The sequence below is a fragment of the Chenopodium quinoa genome, unplaced genomic scaffold (genome assembly GCF_001683475.1).
Source record: "Chenopodium quinoa cultivar QQ74 unplaced genomic scaffold, ASM168347v1, whole genome shotgun sequence".
NCBI lineage: Eukaryota > Viridiplantae > Streptophyta > Magnoliopsida > Caryophyllales > Amaranthaceae > Chenopodium > Chenopodium quinoa.
Genome location: NW_018742914.1, coordinates 8,830,393 through 8,851,598, shown reverse-complemented (window position 1 = coordinate 8,851,598; position 21,206 = coordinate 8,830,393). Strand labels below are relative to the sequence as shown.

Below are 21,206 nucleotides of genomic sequence, written 5' to 3'. Positions count from 1 at the left end.
CTACTAAATAGTAATTTGACAAAAGAAATCGCTTTCATTTTCAGCTTTTTGTGCGGAAAGAACCCAAAGACAATGATGTAGATATAATTTGTAAATATTTGTGATATTTAATTTCTCAATTAACGAGGTTGCAATTGACGTGTAACGTTAATCAATTAATGAAAAAAGAGCAAATAACTTTTTTTAATATATTGTTTATAGTTCTCTATAGAAAAATATGAGAAAAATATGAGAATTGTGTCTAAATTAGAGTTTATCAATAAGTTGTGCCTAAACAAATCTAGTCCACAATTTCGAGCTTGAGCCGAGGATAGATTAGCTTGAAATATTTAGTATTATATATGGGCCAACCAATCTAATTCAAGCCACAATTAAGTCGAGCCTCTTTTTTTTTTTTTTTTTTTTTTTTTGGCCTATAGCCAGTTTATCAATACACTTCCAAGTATCTTGTGACATATAAATAGCAACAATAATTAGGAGCTCATGATCAACATTTGGCTATGTTTAGGGCAAAATTTTTGGATGTGATATGGCCTAAATCACATGTTGAACATATGATTGAAGTAATGCTGATGATCAAAAAGATAATTTCCAAAGAGAAATAATCTTAGTAATTTTGCTTATTGCTACACAAATATGATCTGTGTAGATACAGATAGTTATTACGGTGTAGATAAAGAATTAAAGATCGACAAATTCTAATACTAATGCAAATAAACTCACATTACATTGTCAAGTTATCATGTCGGATCAACTTTTACCTATTACAATTGAAGTATATTTGCGAAGTGTTATACTTGAGAATCGACCAAACTATATACAAGTCGGACCTGAGTTTGCCTGAATTACCCTACAAAGTGTACCATACATAAAAGAGAGGCAAAACAAGTCCAAATAATACGCTGGCAAAATTGATCGTTGTTGGTTATCTTTGTTTCACTCTTGTTAGGTTGTAGTGTCAAATATAATTGTCAATCTCGACATAAAAGAGGAATCCACCAACTTTTGCAGAGTACAGCCATGAAAGTCCAAATTACTAAAAGCAATTTTTTTTTTTTTTTTTAAATTTAAAAAAATTGGAAAAAAAAAAAGAAAGAAAAAAAGAAAAGGAATGAAAAGGGAAACTTTATTATCCGATTGTTACTCTCTATTTAGCTTTTATATAATTGCCCGAACATGCCTCGTGATGTAGGGCCCAATTTGGATAATGGACTTTTCCTTAAGATCAATGTCCATCTGTTGGCCATTTGGCCCACTTTTTTAATGGCCCATGACTTCGACAAAATGAAATAACCGCATAAAGATTGTTCTATTCATTTCGCAATAATCGCAACAGTAGAGATTGCACATAATTTTAGGAAATGTATAAGGTATGGACTATGGATCATTGGATGAATTTTATAATATAAAATATAATGGATCTTGCTAACGAACGCTTCCGGAGCGTTGGATAAACATTTAAAATATTTCCTAAAGTAGTATTAATTTGGGAATACATGTCAAAATCACGCGTCGATCGGTGTAATTAATGTTCATTTTAATTTAATAAGTCTACTTTTAGTTAGCTTATCCAACGCCCTCGAGGCGTTCATTAGCTTTTGCCAAATATAATTAGTGCTTGTTTAGTTGGAAGATATTTCTCTTAGAAATGAAAATTCCTAAGCAATATATAAAATATATTGTGTTTGGTTCGAAATTTTCTAGGAAATGAAATTTCCAAGGGGAATGTAATGGGAAATACTCATCAAGCCTTCCCTAGTTGAGTGAATTCCTACAGTTTACAATGCATAGGATTTTTTTTTTTTTTTTGTTTTTTTTTTTGTTGTTTAAAGAGCCACAAGGGCGAGTGATGAGAATCGATATTAAGATCACATGAAACTGGGAGGGAGCTCTAACCACTTGAGCTATCTCTCACTCTCAATGCATAGAAAGTTATTTCTTAAAAAATACTAATTTCCATAGTGTCAAACAAACACTTTTGCACAATTTTTATGCAATTAGTAAGGGAAAAAACTTCTCATGGTATATAATTAGTGGAAATAAAATAATAATGGATCCTTATTAAATTAGAAAAAAAATGTTGCAATTATATATTATTAACTCCACTTGAAAGAAGTAGTGTTGCGATTATTCTAAAACGGAGGGAGTATTGTTTAGGTCCATGGAGTATCCCGTGGTTTTGGTGCGTTTCATTGTTACACCACATCTCCGCCACAAACATGTTGGATGTTCGAAGTTCACTTGACTATTGCATGGTTACAACTTTATCAGCATTCATCTTTCGATTTCTATCCTTAATAGAAATACAACATCAAAGATCAAAAACATTGTTTCTGCAATTGTGCTTATTGTTTGTCAATGGCATATTTTCTGACTTCATCTCCCACTTTTCCACTTCCAAACAAGGTAATACTCTAATCTAACTCATAGTAATATTTATGATCATTTTTGTGTTGCGCTAATTGAGTGTATTTTGTGCAAATGTTTATTGCTTTCTTGCGATTCTGAGAAGAATTGATGGATTAAATTCTGGGTTTTTTAAAGTTTCTACTAATTTTTATCTAGTTGCTGAAAATTTATAAGCTTGAAATTATAATTATAAACCCTAATTGATGAATCCAATTGTTCCAGTTATGTATAATTGCTTGGTTGGGGTTAGTGATTGTGATATTCTAATTTCTGGGTTTACTCATGTTTATGAATTTTGTTGCGGAATTATTTGATACTGGGAAGGTTTTTCAGAATGTGATTAATTAAGGTTATTTAGGATTTAATTTCCAGAATCAATGGTTGTAAACTTACCAGTGATAGTTATTTTGGAAAATATACTTAGTGAAACAAACTTTGGCCCAACACCAAACTTTAAACCTTTGCAACTTTAGATAATTAGTAGCACGATGGTCGTTCGAGTTTGGAAAACATCTTAGAAGTCATCCCATATCAATTTACTCCAACTAACACGGCAAATTTCCGGTTTTTCCATGCTATCAAAATTGCCAAGTTTGGATTCCCAAGCTGAATTCGACTAGTGTAGAATGTCATTAATTCATCACAAATGCGCAATGATCTTGAAAATTTCATAACCAAGCAAGGGAAGAGTTAAGAATGATTAATATCGAAATGGTTTCCTGTGATTTCTCCTACTTTTAAATGTACAAATGTTGTCCTTTCGTTCAAGGATTGTAAATGTTTCCGAGAAAAATATTTTCATTTATGGATCTGTCTAATGATGTTTCGGCTTTTCTGAGGAATTAAAACTTCCTCTTAATTTATGTGTTTATTTGCTTATTGTCGATTATCTCCATATCAGATTATATATCACGGTGAGAAAATTCCACTCACTACCTTATCTGTATCAACTTCAAGCCCATCTATCTTAAGAAGGGATAGAGGCTACGGGAAATGTTCAGTATCAAGAGCTACTTCAATTGAAAACGATGTTATTCAAAAGGATGCCCATGGGGTTGATGAAAAGGATGGTATGTCTTCCTACTAGCATGCACAGATAGTTGAATATATACAATATAGTCCAGTAGGTGTTGTCAAATATAAGCATGCAGGCACACATGGCTGAAAAAGTGTAGGTTCAAAGTTTATCAGACACTACAATTCAAAATTATGTTCTTTATCCTCTTCCTTCATGATTTTATATTGAAAATGTGTGCTTCTTACAAAGTAAGTATAGAGAATAAAACCATAGGTTTGAATTTTGCGGTTACTTATTCAGTAAAGTTCATGATAGCTCTAGCCTGTTAAACCTCAATATTATGGAATTGTCGAGCTTGATTTTTCTTTGTTATTCTTTTTCCCTTTGGGTGATGAGGAAGCGAATTGGCACTTCCCCATTCTCATTTCTTTCAAAACTTTGTTTGTCTATCAACAAATAATTTCCTTTGCTTCAAACTGTGTCATAAACAGATGAGGCGCTTTGTAAATCAAATCGAATCGCCTCTTGTTTGCTGTAGTATCTTAAACAGTTTTCTTTATTGGTGTTGCCTCATCTGTACTGAGTTGGAGCTATTGATACAGATTTTGGAGTAGTTGGTATGCACCATGTTGGCATTCTTTGTGAAAACCTTGAAAGATCACTTGATTTTTACCAGAACATACTAGGTATGTATATTGCTATGTTTGCAAGGACACATTTTTTTATGTCTCATTTTCATTTCAATGCTTTAATACACCCGTATCTTGGCAGGTCTGGAGATAAATGAGGCAAGGCCACATGACAAGCTTCCCTATAGGGGTGCATGGTTGTGGGTTGGCTCGGAGATGATTCATTTGATGGAGCTTCCAAATCCTGACCCATCAACTGGGAGGCCTGAACATGGTGGTCGTGATCGTCATACTTGTATTGCCATTCGGGATGTGTCTAAGCTTAAGGATATCCTTGACCGAGCAGGTAGATATATATTTTCCCTATCGGTTCAGGAATGAACGGCTTAAATAATATTTTAGAGTTTTAGCCTCTGCCATGATCAAGGGAAATAATTTTACTAATTGTAAGTATTCAATCTGGCAGGTATACCATATACCCTCAGTCGATCTGGAAGACCTGCAATTTTCACTAGAGATCCAGATACCAACGCACTAGAATTCACGCAAGTCTAATTGTGCATTATACTTAATTTTCTGTTTTGATTCCTTGATATATATATAGGTTGTACATAATGTTAAACGAACAGTTCTATTTTGATACCTGGGTTTTCAAGTTTATATACTAATTTGTGCCAGATTACATGGTAATAATCATATGATTTCTTTGCATGAATTTGTATGTAATTTTGCAAGTTTATTATTATTATTATTATTATTTTTTTTTAAAAAAGAAAGAATGAAAGAAAAGGGAAACTTTATTATCCGACTGTTATTCTCTATATAGCTTTATATAATTGCCCGAACATGCCTCATGATGTAGGGCCCAATTAGGGTAATGGACTTCTCCTAAAGACCAATGTCCACCTGTTGGCCATTTGGCCCACTTTCTTAATGGCCCATGATTTCGACAAAATGAAGTACCCACAAGTGTCTATTCGCTCATTTGATCATCTCACCAAAAATCTCCAGTCCCTAATTATTTGCCACATTTTCATTATCTGATAAGAGGGAAAAGTGGTGAGATTCTATGTAGTTTTTGTGAAAGTAAAGTTGCGATCTTCATGGAAGAGTATGAGATTCAAGAAAAACTCAAAATGTTTATACGTTCGAGCACAAGTGTAAAGTTGTTGTCGATAGTGATAGATCTTGCGTTATATCATAATCTTTATCCGATTACTATAAAACAACATCCATATTAGCCTTGTTATTGTTTTGTTTTATAAACCATATAAAGATTATTGTTTAGGTTCTCAAAATAACCTTTTCATTTGTAGGCGTATATTTATATATCCTTTAAGCTCGTGTAATATATAAAATAACAAAAATGATTACAACATGTTATTTTATGATTCATGTAGAGAGAACTTGTGCAATAGCGAGAAATTGGCTAGACTTGAACTTTATTACGAGTATGAGTCACAAGTCTTTACAATACTTGTGGATAACTTTGTGCAATAATAGGCGTGGCCAGCAATATTAAATGGTTGGAGTTGCACTTGATTTACAAATCTAATGTTCTAGTAACAATCATTGTCAAATTTGTTATAATCATCAATCATAATATCATATGCATATCTATGGACACTTTTTTTAGTAGGTGAAACAAGACTCTTATCTTGGGGGCTTGGGGCCTCATTACCTTCATCACCATATCAACATTCTAGGTGCCTCATCAATTCAGAACCTTATAAGCTCCCAAAGACAACTTGAGTGTTTAAGAAAATCCACTTTGATCCTTACCTATCAATATAGCTCATTATAGATAAATTTGCCGTCACTTTGAATACCAACATGAACCTTTTTTGTGACTGATTAATAGACGTTTATGATTCCAAAAAATAAGTTTTATGACTTTTGGATGCATCCTTCATCATTGCTTGATATATGGACATCGAGAATCTCAAAAAAAATGGTTCAATTTCATGAAATAAAATATTTCATTTAGCCTCTGATGAGCATTTTCAAATCCAAGAATATTTTATCGACATGACCAACTCATTCATGTGTTATTATTTATAAAAAAAAAAAAAAAATCAAACTAGGAACGATTAAATTATGAACAAGGGAAATCATGTGAATACATTAATTGAATATCATTTGAAAGAATTGACACTGAATGACATTTTGGAATTTTAAAGCCCAAATTAATACTCGTAAATTCAATGAGTTTCATACAGAAAGAGCCAACTAGGCAACTAGGCTACCTTTCTTGAGAAGTTGGTACCTGACGCGGTTAATAACAGGTCAAATTCAACAACTAAACAAATTCTGTAACTGCAAATTTGATTCATCCACTGTCTTATTTTTTTGTTTCTTCCAGATTAATTAATTAAAAACATTAAATTCAAATTCAAAAAAAATTCTGAAACGTAATTGGCCTTTCTGGGTTTGACCTTTTCCACCAAACACAAAGCAAGAAGAAAGGAAAGTTTAAAGCTTTTTCTTCCTTTTTGCTAATTTTTTTGAAGTTTTAGAGAGATAAAGTTGTAGAGAAAGAAAGATGAATCAACCAAATTGGGAGCTGAAGGGTTGCTGTAATCATGATCAAAGAAATTTTATGATCACCATTGGCATCTTCACAGTTGTTATTCTTGCGGTTTGTTTCTTTTTACTGATGCCCTTTAATTTCTTGATGATTTATGCCCTTTAATTTTCTTCATAATTTTTCATGAAACCCAGAAAATAAAGTTTATAACTTTCCCTTTGATCTATTTTGATTGTACATTTATATGCAACTTTGAATCTTGGGTTTTATCAGTAATGTATTTTCTGGGTTTTTATGGGTTAACAGGATCCTAATTTTACTAGTTATCCACTTGAATTTACTCTTGATTATTGTAGAAGAACTATTTGATGTCATAGAATTATGGTAATATAATAGATTTTGGATCAATTTTGCACTTTCAGCTTGCAGCTTAGGGGAATTACTTGATAATGCATGGTAGAGTAAAGTTTGATTTACAGCAAATTTAAGTTGTTAAGTTTGTAATTTGAGTGTTGATGATACTCAATTACTATGAGAATTAGTCATAGTTTTAGTATGTGCTTATTTACTCACATTCTGCATTAGGGTTTCTTCTAATATTTTCAATTACTGATATGAACTCAATGGCTTATAATGAGTAGTGATGCCAAAATTGCCAACATTGCTCAAATGGCTATAAACATGAAATTGAGCACGGGCATTCTTCGCAGATGATTTTGTAATTAGTATCATTGGGGCAGTAATGTAGCTAAGGTCAACATGTTTTAGCTGAAGTGTTGAACTACCTGAAAGTTTGCTAGGATAGTTGAACAATATAACTGCTTGAATATTTTTAATCTTTATTGTTTAGACTTGTATGATCTTATTATACTCGACGTGTTAGTTGATTTTCATGACTTACTTGATTAATCTGCTGAGTGACATAAGTTCTCTCTTGATTGACAGCTATGGAGGACATTTTTGCTGACACCATTTAAGCTCATTACCGTCTTTCTGCATGAAGTCAGTCATGCTATAGCATGTTTTACTTGTGGTTCGGTAAGTTATTTCTTGCTTTCTTTTTGCAACTTTATTCACAAGTTTTGTTTAGCTATAGAGAATAGACAGGATAACCGTGACACTTGGCTAAGCCCCTACACCTCCTCCAATGCCTGTCCCCCCCTTCTGGTATGTAGAAAGGTGAATTGACTGAAGACCATTTTTTCGAAATTTACAAATTATTTCTCAGATTAGTTAATTAATTTTGCATTGCAAAGAGCAAATCGTAGAAAGTAATGTCTGGAGCCATTTCTTATGAATTAGACAATCAGTTCATTAGGTCAAGTTCATGAAATGGATCAGGAGTGTCCTTAAAACAATCAGAATATAGGGTGCAAAAATTGTAAATGTTGCAAACCATCTTTTTAGGAGGCACATCTCTTCCCCCCCCCCCCCCCCCCCCTCTCCTCCTCCTCTCTATTCCTGAGGCATTAAAATTTTCATGAAATGAAAACGAGCCAAGTTCCATACACTTGAATACGTCAATATCAAGTCCGATTTGTTTCAACTCTAGAGAACAAGCCAGCCCAACATTTAACTGTATATATTGTTATAATGAACATAAAACAAGCTTAAACTGAAGTCTCCATGGCTCTAGCTTACCTACACAGATCTTAGAGAACTTCCTAGGCTCCTAGCACGAGTAGATAGTGTGAAGTTAAGATATGAGATTCAGCAACATTCAACAAACAGAACTCCTAAGGCAATATTGTATTACAGTGTTTGAAATTATATTACAGACTGAACAGTATGCACTTTTAAGAAAAAATGTTAATTAACCTGTTTATGGTTGCGTTTTTCGTAAAAGCGGCCTTGGGAAGGTGGAGAGGATATTGAGTGGAATGTACAAGTCAAACACATCAGAGCATTGCAAATAGAAATTGATACATTTGCTTATGAATAACTTTGTTCAAATACTTAGGTTGATCATAGCATAATGACAAGTAGGTCTCCAAGTTCTTAGTGAAGTAGGACGTCAGTCAACCATCTTCTAGATCAAGATTCTTGTTGGGAACAGTAGAGCCATAAGGGTAAAGCTACAACCTACAAGCTACAGAGTAAAATTTTTAGTTATACAGGTAAAGATATCTGTCTCCTAGGAATTGGGTGGCATTCGATTAGGGGCTAATGGTATGGCGTGTTACCTTGTTTATGTGTCTATTCATCTGCAGTTCATTTGCACCAACTGTAATCTATGCAGTTCAACAATTGCTGCCGTATTTTGGACCATGACATTTTAAAATTTTCATAATAATTCACCTGTGTCTTTGTGCTTAAGCAGCTTAATGCTTAGATTTTAGCTTCCATCCCACGTAATTAATAGACAGTATTCTGACTGAATTTTGACCCAGGTTTAATAAGATTATGCTGAACTATACATTGGAATTTGTTTTAAATTTTCTACTACGTATTACAATTCCATGTTACTCAGAAATTATAAACTCAAGAGAAATTATCGATCAAAGGTACTTCAGGTCAATTCCTGATTAATGATTATGATTGCTTGTTCTATGCTAATCTCTAGGTGGAGGGAATTGAGGTTCATGCAAATGAGGGAGGTTTGACACGAACGCGTGGCGGTGCATATTGGCTGATCTTACCTGCTGGATGTAATTTCCTGTCTAATGTTTCTATTTAATGCCATGTATTTTACTTTTCCTGCTCCTTGATCAATCAAGCCTATCTGAGGATTCTTGCTTTCATGTTATGCTTCACGTTCACCTTTTACTTCTTGATCTGCTTATTTAGAGCTTCATCTTATCATATCATTTGGGCACTCACACATCCAATGCATCTTACACATTTAGATCTCGGCTCTTCATTCTGGGGAATGCTTTTGGTGCTTGCCTCCACAAATCTTCTTACAGCAAGAATCGCTGCTGGCTGTCTTGGTGTAGCTCTGATCGTTGTGCTATTCATTGCAAAGAATGTAAGGGATTTATGATTGATTTTACATCATGGTACCATCATTTAGCTCCAATTTTGTCTTAGATAGATCTGACTTTTTAAAAATTTGCTTGGTAACAAACAGTGGACACTTCGAGGACTTTGTATTGGTGAGTCTTTGTACTAAATCTAATCCTCAGTTTTCCTTTCTAATTATTTGTTGTGTTAATTTACTTAACACTTGATGATGACAATACAGGATTTATTGTTTTTCTTGCTGTAATTTGGATCTTGCAAGAAAAAACGGATATACATATCCTCCGGTATGTCATCCTTTTTATTGGTATGTGCTTACAATCCTTCTTTTCCATTTGATAATACGTACGTGTTAGCACTATCTTTAATTCCATAAAATCTCAACAAGAGATTTTGCATGAGTCACTAAAAGCATGTTTCGTTTTTGCAGGGGTGATGAACAGTTTATTCTCAGTTTATGGTAAATTCGTTTATCCTTATCCAGAAATCTCTGCTTGCATGATTTTCAGTTAAAGTTCTGAATTTTATGCTATGATGTAGATATCTATGATGATCTAATATCTCGAAGAGTAAACTCTAGTGATGCTGAGAAGTTTGCTGAGGTTTGCCCTTGCCCATGCAATGGGTTTGCATGGGGGTTTATTTGGTGAGTTTTTGGGAAGAAATAAATGCAATCACACCTATTTGTTTTTGAATTTGACAATAATTTTTTTTCATCTTGAAATTTTTTCTTGCAGGGGAATTATATCCTTTGCATGTCTCTGTGGAGCCATGTATTTGGGCCTTGTCATCCTGTCATGACCATGAGTACAACAATGCTTCTCTGAACATACTTTCCAAGGTGCATTTCATTGCCTGAACGATTGTTAAAAGCGGCTCCTTTTCTAATCAGTAATGAATGGTGGGAATGGTAGTACATTTGTGTGTAGTAACTACTAAGTTAGGAAATTTCTATAGTGTCTATGGTTATGCAACCCTATTCCCATGTAGGCGTTTTGTGCCACTTTAAAAGCGGCATTGAGCATTAATGAATTATTTAAGCATAAAAACATACTTGGGGATGGATCTGCATTACTATAGAATTGTAATTTTTTTTACTTTCTTTGCAAAATTACACAGAAATGCATTGCAAATTTGCAATTGGCCAATTGCCATCAGTTATTACCGCAACTCAACAGACAGAAAACATGTTCTTCCTCGTGATTTATTGACAGTAGCCATGACCCTTGTTTTCGCAGGATTTTGCATATTACGCTCCGGGATTGAATTTCTAGTTTCAGCTGACGTCGTGGATGAATAGAATTTCTTCATTCTTTCGCCGTAATTTTTGCTATCTACATACCAAGGGTGGCTTGTACATTTAGACAGAATGAACCTATTGTTGTAGACAATCTAGACATACTACTGACCATGGAAAACAATTTATTGGAGTTATTTTTTCTTCTAAATAGCACTTTGTATATTTGAGATGTTTCTGATTGCAACGGTGTTGCCAAATGACTATAGAACTTTTAATGATTACTGCTGACATTACTGCAGTTTGAAACACATTTTATCACAGCAACAGCATCATGCTGCTACTAACTGAAGCGAAGGTTGTGTCAATGCGCTATGGGGATGGATTTCAGAGTATATCGACTCCACTCCCTCACGCACTTATACATAACAAGATATTATTAGGTTATTTAGAACAATACACGCACACAACCCCGGTCTGTCCAATTACCCACCCTACACGGCAAACACCTATGCAAAAAGGCTGTATAACAATCGGGAGCACGGATGACAGGATGAAATCAACCTTATATTCATATTTTTTACAACTTTGGGGTATTATTTGTGAGATATAAAATATTCAAAGTTGCAAAAAATATGAAACGGAGGTAGTATATAGTTATACGGTACCATGCAAATATTCTAGAGTGCAAACTAAGTAACTTCAGAAATAAATGTTCAAGTTATAATTTGTCAAGAATTTTTAATTGTCTTAATATAAAGTTTTCCTCTTATGGGATTATTAAAAAATGAACTTATATTGTAGTGTATGAATGTAAGATTCAATGAAGTGTCAAAAAAATATTACAAAAAAAAGGGAGACAAATTCGCACGATATGATGCACGTTTAGAGAGTTTCATTCTTCAGCTGGTTTTTTCTTCCTGGTATTCTCCATTTGAATTTTGACTTGGAATATTTCTTGATTCTAAATATACATATTCCAAATTATATACTCAAATGTAATTAAGATGGTAAAATTGATAAGAATATGGACCTTTTTTTTACTGTGAAGACCAAACAAGTCGTGTCGGGTTACAAAATAAAGCCTTTTAGAAATTTGTGTAAGGCTCAATAATTTTACAGAACAAAGCTATATATCTAAGTCATCATCAGGATCCTCATCAGAGTCTGGTCTTTCATCATCTGAATCACGGAGATAGACTATCTCACCTCTGGAAGATTTTTCAGTAACTCCTGTTTTCTCAGCTTCAGTTGCCATCCCATTTTGCGACTCCATGAGAGATCGCCGGCCATCATAAATTTGGTTTGCTTTATCTGCTTCTGAAGAAGTAACAACAAAAGACATCATCAAATGTCACAGATACCATAATGACTGTCTTTGGTGTTTTAATATAAAGAAGCTCAGATATAACCAAAACAGCCTTTTGCATTCAGATGCATCAGTACCTTGGTGTTCAAAAGGAAGAATTACTTTTGAGCGATCAATTTGCTCTTTCTCTGACAGATCTAGATTAAATTGCACCTGCAGAGATTAAAATTGAAATTAGGAATATGAAAATAGGCACAAGTTATGTTCAAGTGTTCAACCAATAAGTTCATTTAGTCCAGGTAAATTAGATGACAGGGTTTTTTTTTTTACAGTCTTTTGCCATGGGAATTGTGGAGTACAAGAAGAAAAATAATGCTATTGTGTATGCGCAGATTACTAACCTTTGGTACTAGTGTCTGTGCCATTGACTCCTCTTCGGAAGAAATTGACTTGAAAGTAATTCCTGATTGATCAACATGAAATTCTTCAGACTGAACAAAGTTAAATGTATCAGCAAAGGAGATCTGGACCACTGAATCCAGTAACTATAACGAAGTAGGCAAGTAGCATTTATCATAAAAAAAGAATACCATCTTTCTCAAAATAAATAAATAAAAAAAGAAGAGAATACCATCAATCTAACTCTTCCATTTCTGCGCTTGAGGCGCACCCTTAACTTTGCTCTCCTAAGATTCTGTTCAAGCAGGCCTTGTTGTCCATTTTTAAGTTGAGTCGAGCCTTCCACACTAGCCACGATAGAAGACGTATACTCAAGAGCAGCAATTGTACTTGCGTGATGAATATCTGAATGCAACAGCCAAAAGGTACTGGAAACTTGTCCTGAATCATCACAGATGCAATAAGAGGTCATATAGCATACTCCACAGAAGATCATGATGAACATGATCCATGAACAAATTAGTTTTTGCAATGAGATCATTGGTATAACCAACTTAAAAGACTATCACTCTTCAAAATGGCAGGAAACATTCTAACAGTAGGAAATTTGGACTATAAGCTGTAAACTAGAGCAGCTAACTGTGTGCTTCAATGTTCTGCTTGATTCCACATAATAGAACATGAATGAGAGGTCAAAGGGAAAAATGCCATATCCCATTAGAACAGTAGAGCTGAGATTCATGGACAAAACTTTGCAACAAACAAACTGTACAAATAGATTATGGAGAAAAAATTTCCGTGGCCATAACAGTAATAGAAAATCAAAGCATGATGGTATACACAGAGAAACAAATTCCGTGGCCATAAGAATAATGGAAAATCAAAGCATAATGGCAACACAAGAATGTGCAAAAATCTTTGATAAACCTAGTTGTTAGCTTGTATTAGACCTAACTAATAACCCTAGGGCCCAACAAATAAAATAATGTTTCCAATCAAAACTGTAAAACAATAGTGTTGGACTGATTTATTCTGTAAAAGAAGTCCTCTTCCAATATCGTAAATATGTTGTACTTTCTTCTTTCTTTTTGCAGAGAAAATCATATCACAAAGCAGGCAGACCGTCTACTACACCAAAATAACATCTTGGTAGAGTATAAGCAATGTGCAAAGTCAAGCTACTCTTTTAGGGGGGTGTTCATAGTTACATTATGCTTTTTAAGCAAGGATTGAAGGATGAGATATAAGGATTTCAGGACTACATAAGAAACCCCAATCTTTTGAGGGTTTGAACAAGTGTAGAATCAACACAAATATCCAAACTAGTAAAATTTGGGGTGGGAGTACTTATGTTCATAGACCCCATAGTTCTAAATGGAATCCATGTCAGATAAAAAGTTGCTGAACATATTGCCCAATTAGCCAAAGCAGGCAGACCAGACAAGTGATAATATAATGATGAACTGTTGCACACCTAGGCAAAGCCTTCTGTTATCAAAACAATAGGCATACATGTCTTAGGCCAGCTGCAACAAGGAAAAGGCAAAATGTAATTGATACCCTCTCATTTTAAGAAGGGAATCATTGCATAACGTATTCTATACACTGATTAACATATACAATAAGTTGCACACATTTAGTTTAACATCTTATGCATCATAAAGAAGCAAAATATTCAATCTAGATGGAGAAACATACCATGACAGCGAATATTACTAAGAAGACTCGCAACAGATGACAATGGGACATCTCTTAGTAACTCAGTTGCCTGGGAAAATATTAAAATACCTGTTAGAAAGAAGACAATATATAGAAACTATTTACATACACAGATTATAATATGATACATTATAAAAGACTGATGCATCAGGCATTTTAATATGGAAATCTGTGACGTGAATATTCCAAAAAAAAAAAAAAAAAAAAAAGGCAGGACGAAATAGAAAACAAATATTCACATAATATGCTATATGAGTGATGAATGGGAGGCTGTTTGCGTAGAGCACATCAAATATTTTGGAGCCTTTAGGAAGTTATATCACTTTGACCAATTGCGTGTCATATTACTCAAGCTTAAATTGACACTGAAACCATACAATCAGGTTGAACAACCACAACTCTAGCTTATTGCTTATACTTCAATATCTGAAGTTTCAATAGATATGAATACAAATCAAGAGAATATATTATGCCACGTACTGCCAAAAATGTTTTCACATCACAGGCACAATAAATTATCAAGAAACATAGTATACTTCATGTGTTTGTATGAACGGTGAACATTTCAATTCAGTGCTTGCCAAAACAATTTATAGCTAGTAGCAACTTATATTCTTAAATCTAAAAGGCAAAAAACAAAAAAAATCGTATAGTATCTAGTTTTTTTAGGGAGAGGAGAGCAGAAACAAAATATTACCGAGTCTATTGCTATGCAATATTGATCCTTTCCTTGTCCAACAATTCCTGTGGCACAAACATGTAGAATGTTACAGAACAGTCTTTCATTTATCTACCACTGGCTAAAGCTAGCAAATATTCACATTAATATCACTTGCCTGAATGGTACATAACCATAAAAAATAATCAACTCTCTTTCCATACCACAAAGACGCCAATTTGTCAGCTAAAACTTTTGATTCTCTCTCTCTCTCTCTCTCTCTCTCACACACACACACACACACACACATGAGATTTCACAGTTGATTGCAACAGTTAGATAAAAACATCATAGGATTTTATAAGTTTAACCAAAATTCTGAACTGCCAATAATAATGCTCTTTCTCCATATAAGTTTGGACAAAAATAAGTTGAGTTCCTCATTAAGAAAACCTCACTAAAAATAGTTTGAAGTAAGAAAAAGTTCGGCAGCACAAAAAGTTAAGTTGAGCTATAGTAAGTTAAGCAAAACAAAGTTTTTTTTTTCAGCAAAAATAACTTGGGTAGAACAAAGCCTAAGGCATATCTCTAGCCACTTGTTTATGCACAATCGTCAACTATACTTATCGATCTCAGCTTTATTAATATGAGAAATAAGAGCACAATGCGAAGCTATACCTTTTCCCAACTCAAGAATCCCAGAAAGCAATTTCTCCAAATTTCTTACATCCCTGAAAACTGTCACCCCAAACGAAGAATCTGGAGAACTGCCAATCCGCCCACTTTCCTTAAGCCTATGCTTCCAACCAAGTGGATCATTATAACAATCTAGTATCCGAACCCTACACAAGAATTTCCCAAAGTCAGAATATTGCACATCATAACCAAGAGTAGACCTTGGCTAGGTAAGGTACATTTTCTTGACTGATTATGTAAAACCATGAAAAAAAGATAATAAACTAAGGAAAACTGGAAATTCAAAAAACTACACATCCAAAGTAGGTGAATACATTGTAAAATATTCCCAGGTTGGAAATAGTTATCACATGTCACAACTCCTCAATCACTCGTAAGGATAGGGCATGATATACAAGAAGAGCCTTCTATAATGATCGAACCACTCTCACGCTCTCCTCAACACTCAACCAAGTCTGTCGCAAAATCCAATCGTAAACCATCACTATCTTAAGAAAGGTTACAACTTTCTGATTTGAAAGTCTCAACATGTACTTCTATATGTTACAAACTAAAACAATACTACGGCCTCATTTCCTTAGTTTATGATCATATCATGTAAATTTGTGAAAAAAAAACATAAAACCCAGAATACAAGATAATTCAAATCCAAATATATTACCATAACATCTGCACCATTTACCATCAATATATTCACTCATTTAAAAATATAATAAAGAAATATTAACTTCAAAAACAAACAAAAATAGCGGAAAGTAAATACATGCCATTTATCCAAAGAAACGCCATCGATTCCACTGCTCTTCAGCAAATCAATATAATACGACGGGCTTCGAGCAAATGCGACGATCACCATACCTCTGTAAACAAATTAAACACAAAATTAAAGTAAATTTTAATATATTGGAGAAAAAAAGAATGAAACGGCGTCGTTAGGGTTGTAACCTGGATTGTGATTTTCCCGCCAAAATGAAGGAAGAAAGCTGAGAGAGAACGTAATCGAAGACATGAAAGGCTAGAGGAGAGAGAATGGAGTCTTTGATAGTGAGAGCTGGAGCTAATTCTCCCTCTAATGCTCCGTCTCGAAGAACTCTGCAGGTTGCTTCCGCCATTGTTGACGATGATGAAGCTCACTCTAAAACCCTAGATTTTGCAATTTGGGGTTTTGACCTCTTTTCGATTTTGATTTTTGGTTGACGATTGGTTGGTTATGCTTGCTGGCTATACGTCGTCGTTTCATTTTTATTTATACTATGTACTTGTGACTTTAAAATCACAAATACGAGCCCAATGTTATAATAATGGCTAATGAGGACTTGTTTAAGCTCAATTTACAGCTAAAATTAGTTTGGATGTTTGAAAATCAGGTAAGTGATGCATGAAATACATAATGTCTAGAAAATAAGAGAAATTATTGTATGAGTTCGAATTCACAATGATACGTACATATATAATTTATTAGTTTTTTCACATCTAGAGTTTTGAATTTTAAAGGTAAATTTTTAAAAATTGCATACAAGTATATGATACTTGGCATATCAATTTATGAAATTTTATGTATTGGGTGGGTTACGAGTGAACTCATGATGAAACGAACTAAACCCAATACTAAGTGGGGAAACAGAAATTTGAAAGAACTAACTAGTTGGCATTGTCGCATTAAGACATTAGTTTAAAATATTTAACTTCCGACAAAATGAAAAAATTACTTACATATTGTATCCTAGGTAAATTGAACTCTCCATCAATTTTCCTATTGATAAGTGATGACCAAACAATTTTACTCATTTATTGGGAACTAAAGCTTTAAAACTTTATGTTTTTAAAGGAAGAGTGATACTACGTAACTTGCTACATGCAACTAAAAGATCAATTATTTGAAAACTCGAGACAGCGATACATGCGTTCAAAAGAAATTGGCAGTTTTGTTTTGTTCTTTATTTTTATTTTATTCGGAAATACATGTGTTATTCTTGAATTCGTGCTTGCTTGTTTGGTACTCATACGTAATTATACTCAGTTTCCATCAGTTTTTAACTTAGCATAACAATCTAACAATCACTCGTACATAATCCCTTGTGCGTGGCGGCAGGCGGAGACAATCATGTGAACTCCATCAAACATGGGCCAATCTTGTGATGTCATGATTTGCAATTGTAATGCAAAATTGTAGGAGAAATAAAGGGGACTACTACTATACACTACAAATCTATAATGCATCCATAATTTACATTTAGCAAAAAGAAATTAACACACTTGACATTACAATTCACGTGTTTTTGTGAAATTTAAATTGATTATACAACTATACAAAAAGAAAAAGGTCAACTCGTGTATATGTTGGTGGAGTTTGTATGTTATAGTACAAAATATAATCATAATTATATGATGTGATATTTTAAAATTAAAAAAGAAAAAAGCAAGATCCAAATAGTGAAAATAATAGTGGTTGTGATCTCAAAATTGTGTTAGTTGTAAAGGTATAATCAATCAATAATATCATGAACTCTTCTCACCTTATACCTGGGAAAAAAATTTCCAAGACTGTCGGTTACTATGTTACCTTCATTTTGACTAGTAACTATATTAAGAAAGGGATTATGTCAGAGAATTTAAGATTTTGATGTTTCTAGTACCTTAATTACTATTTGCGGTTAAATATAATAAGGAAATGGTGTGTCTATTCAGTGGATGATTTATTATTTTATTTTACAAAAGGATACAATAATCGATAGTTTGTATACTATACTTCCATATATAATGAGTTAGCTTCTACCATAATATACACGGGCACAATATAACAATTACTTTAGTTAGGTACTTCATCCGTTCTAAATGTTTGCTTCATATTGGTATGTCTTTTTGTGTCTCGTATATGTTAAAGTGATACATTTGTTTGTTTACACACAATTATTACCTCACTACTTCAATTCTTTATTTACTCTTATTAGAAAGTGTATTAAAAGTGCAAACAATAAAGAATGGAAGGAGCAGCATCCGAAACATGTTTAGATTAGGATAAAAAAGAATCGAATGACAAAATATAAGCATGTTACCAACTCATCATGAAGATTTAGTATATTGTGTCATTGTCCTTTTAATATTTAAGCAAATAAGTTGAGCTTTATGTGGACTATTTCATAAATAATTAATAAGTGGGTCAAATGAGATTATTGAAGATCAGACATTATACCAAAAAAATAAAATATTATTTAATGAGCTTTGAACTCATCAAGACCTCATTGAACTAGATAGGCTAGTTGTACTTTGAATGTAATTTAGGGTACCTAAACTAATTGTTTACAATATATAAATCATATAAAAGACCTACTAATTAAAATCATACGAAGTATATATTATACTTTCAACCATTTAAAGGGAAGGAGACACATACCTTGATGTTGAAGACTAAAGAGTCATTTATTGGAAGACATGAGTTTTGGTGTGATTTTGTTAGTAAAAGGCAAGAGTCTCACGTGCATAGTAGTTTGAGAATTGAGAAAGCATCCTTTTGTCACTTGGCAAATAAGCAAAATGTTCGATCTTTAGCCCTTTTCTTCTCTTTCTCTTTTTCTTTTTTCCAAAGCTTAATTCCACTTTAATTTGGTCATTAGGCAAGTTTATATATGATGTAAGATTGTAAAGCTTTTGTTTGATTAACATATCTAGAACCAACTTGTGAATCAAGGTATTAACACTATAAAAAGATGGAAATCAAATTAATTGGTCTGGGTTAACTTTAGTTATTACATCATTAGTAGGGCATTCACAATGTGACAATACCACAAATAATGAAAATTAATAGAGAAAAGTTGATTAAACGAATATTTTTTAGACTTTGTTCTAATCAAATTACTACAACCAGTTTCGGTAAAATCAATTTTGATTACATCAACAAATAAATTCATTTACATTCAAACTTAAATCAGTTTAATTTTAATTACTAAAACCATATCAATATAACTTTGGTTGCAAATAAAGAACCTAATTTTAGATGAGAATTATCTTAACTTTCGATTAATTAGCACCAAATGATCAAGGTCCTAATCAATCTATTCACCATATTTCTGTTTATCTTAGGACATTAGAACTTGCACATTAGGCATAATAACGATAAAGTGATAATGTAGCAAATACTGGTAGAAATGTAATAATGACGTATAGATCGAGCAAATTTTTTAAAAAAAATTAGAAAAAAAATGAGTGAGAATTGGGAAAACAATTGTATGAATTTTGAACCAGAAGAAAAAGGGGGATTTTTTTCTAGAAAGTGATTGGGATGTAATTGGGGGGCTAGAGTTCCTTCTCCATATACTGAAGAAGAAAGCCAGTAAAACCACACCCACGAATAATAATGTCTTATTCATTGAAGTCAAAGTGCTAACTGAATATTGATTTAATTACTATTATGACTTTAATTTGTAAGTAAGGGTAGATACAAATTTATACAATTTATTTTGACATATGCAAATTTATACAACTGATACCCTTAAATTTGTATAATTAACACATAGACTCATATAAAAGAACAAATTAAACTTTGGAATACCACATTGCGTATGTTGTAGTTATTGAATGAAAGCCTTAACAGTGATACATAAAACTTAACATTAAATTCAGTCTATATTATTATTCAATTTTTAAGAACTCTTTACGCAAAAAATGTAAACAGTATTTTTTAAAAAATTTTGAGAACGAAGGAAAAACACATTAATTAATTGATACGTACTCCGTATTTTTTTGGACATATGTTTATAAAATCTTTAATCCAAAGCTCTTTTCCGGAAAGTAATGTTTCTAGTAACAATCAACAACTATGCATAATTAGAAAATGGAGATTGTAGCACCTTGATTTGTCAACATCTTTTCCGTAACTATTTTGTTTTGATCTTCACAAACTTGTCATTCTACCCCATAACCCACGGCATACAAGATGTCGAAGTCATTGTATAACTTTTGCGTATCTTAATATATATATTTACTAATTTACAAACCACATAAATTCCAACTTTTTTTTCTTTATAATTTACACTGCATTATTTAGCCCTTCTCTAAGGAATAAAAAATTACTACCATTTCCTTGTCTATTTTGATTTATTTTTTTTTAAATGAAATCTTAAGTACGTGAGAAAAGGGGTGTCCAAATTTGGATAATTAGTGGAATAACGATTTTTTGTATTAGGGTTTAAGAGAGTTGTGATAACAATCTATATATACGTAGTATTAAAAATAAATAAATAAACCTTCTCTATTATATAATATGATTTCATTATATAATATTTTTGTGAATTAATATCCATTCAAAAAGAAAAAAAATAATAAAAAATTGCGAATTAAGAAGCACTTGTCTCTTCTTGGTGAAAGGTTTTTTTTCAATTACAAAATTGATTCGGAAAATTACAGTCAATGTTAGTTCAAATGCCTAATAGCGTAGTTCCAAGAATCTTAGTAAAAGACAATCAAGGTTTGATTTTGTGGTTGTTACAAAGATAATTTTTGGTTTACGAGTTACGACATTATGTGTTTAGTCCACGCATGTCATTGTATTTTGAATTGACTGGGAAAGTGTGAATAGGGATGTTCGTGTTCGCTGATTCAATCGCCAATTGTGTCGAAGACCGAGAGGCCAGATCCACACGGACAT

General features: G+C 32.9%; 3 protein-coding genes across 3 annotated transcripts; 2 read left to right on the top strand and 1 right to left on the bottom strand.

Moving 5' to 3' along the window:
- Nucleotides 1-2,129: 2,129 nt before the first annotated feature.
- LOC110728220 lies at nucleotides 2,130-4,771 on the top strand. The gene is made up of 5 exons (XM_021907883.1): nucleotides 2,130-2,406; nucleotides 3,311-3,479; nucleotides 4,030-4,113; nucleotides 4,199-4,402; nucleotides 4,523-4,771. Exons 1-5 carry the CDS (start codon nucleotides 2,359-2,361, stop codon nucleotides 4,609-4,611), a joined length of 594 nt encoding a protein of 197 aa, XP_021763575.1. The 5' UTR covers nucleotides 2,130-2,358; the 3' UTR covers nucleotides 4,612-4,771.
- A 1,483-nt stretch (nucleotides 4,772-6,254) lies between these two features.
- Nucleotides 6,255-10,992, top strand: LOC110728219. The gene is made up of 10 exons (XM_021907882.1): nucleotides 6,255-6,694; nucleotides 7,529-7,621; nucleotides 9,147-9,231; nucleotides 9,430-9,551; nucleotides 9,654-9,678; nucleotides 9,768-9,851; nucleotides 9,975-10,004; nucleotides 10,085-10,190; nucleotides 10,282-10,385; nucleotides 10,783-10,992. The coding sequence occupies exons 1-9, from the start codon at nucleotides 6,599-6,601 to the stop codon at nucleotides 10,343-10,345; spliced, it is 705 nt and encodes a 234-aa protein (XP_021763574.1). The 5' UTR covers nucleotides 6,255-6,598; the 3' UTR covers nucleotides 10,346-10,385; nucleotides 10,783-10,992.
- Nucleotides 10,993-11,797: 805 nt separating this feature from the next.
- Nucleotides 11,798-16,784, bottom strand: LOC110728218 (elongator complex protein 5-like). The gene is made up of 9 exons (XM_021907881.1): nucleotides 16,508-16,784; nucleotides 16,330-16,422; nucleotides 15,545-15,708; nucleotides 14,906-14,952; nucleotides 14,188-14,257; nucleotides 12,722-12,930; nucleotides 12,492-12,581; nucleotides 12,228-12,303; nucleotides 11,798-12,101 (listed from the first exon to the last, which is right to left on the bottom strand). Exons 1-9 carry the CDS (start codon nucleotides 16,672-16,674, stop codon nucleotides 11,911-11,913), a joined length of 1,107 nt encoding a protein of 368 aa, XP_021763573.1. The 5' UTR covers nucleotides 16,675-16,784; the 3' UTR covers nucleotides 11,798-11,910.
- Between the last annotated feature and the right edge of the window lie 4,422 nt (nucleotides 16,785-21,206).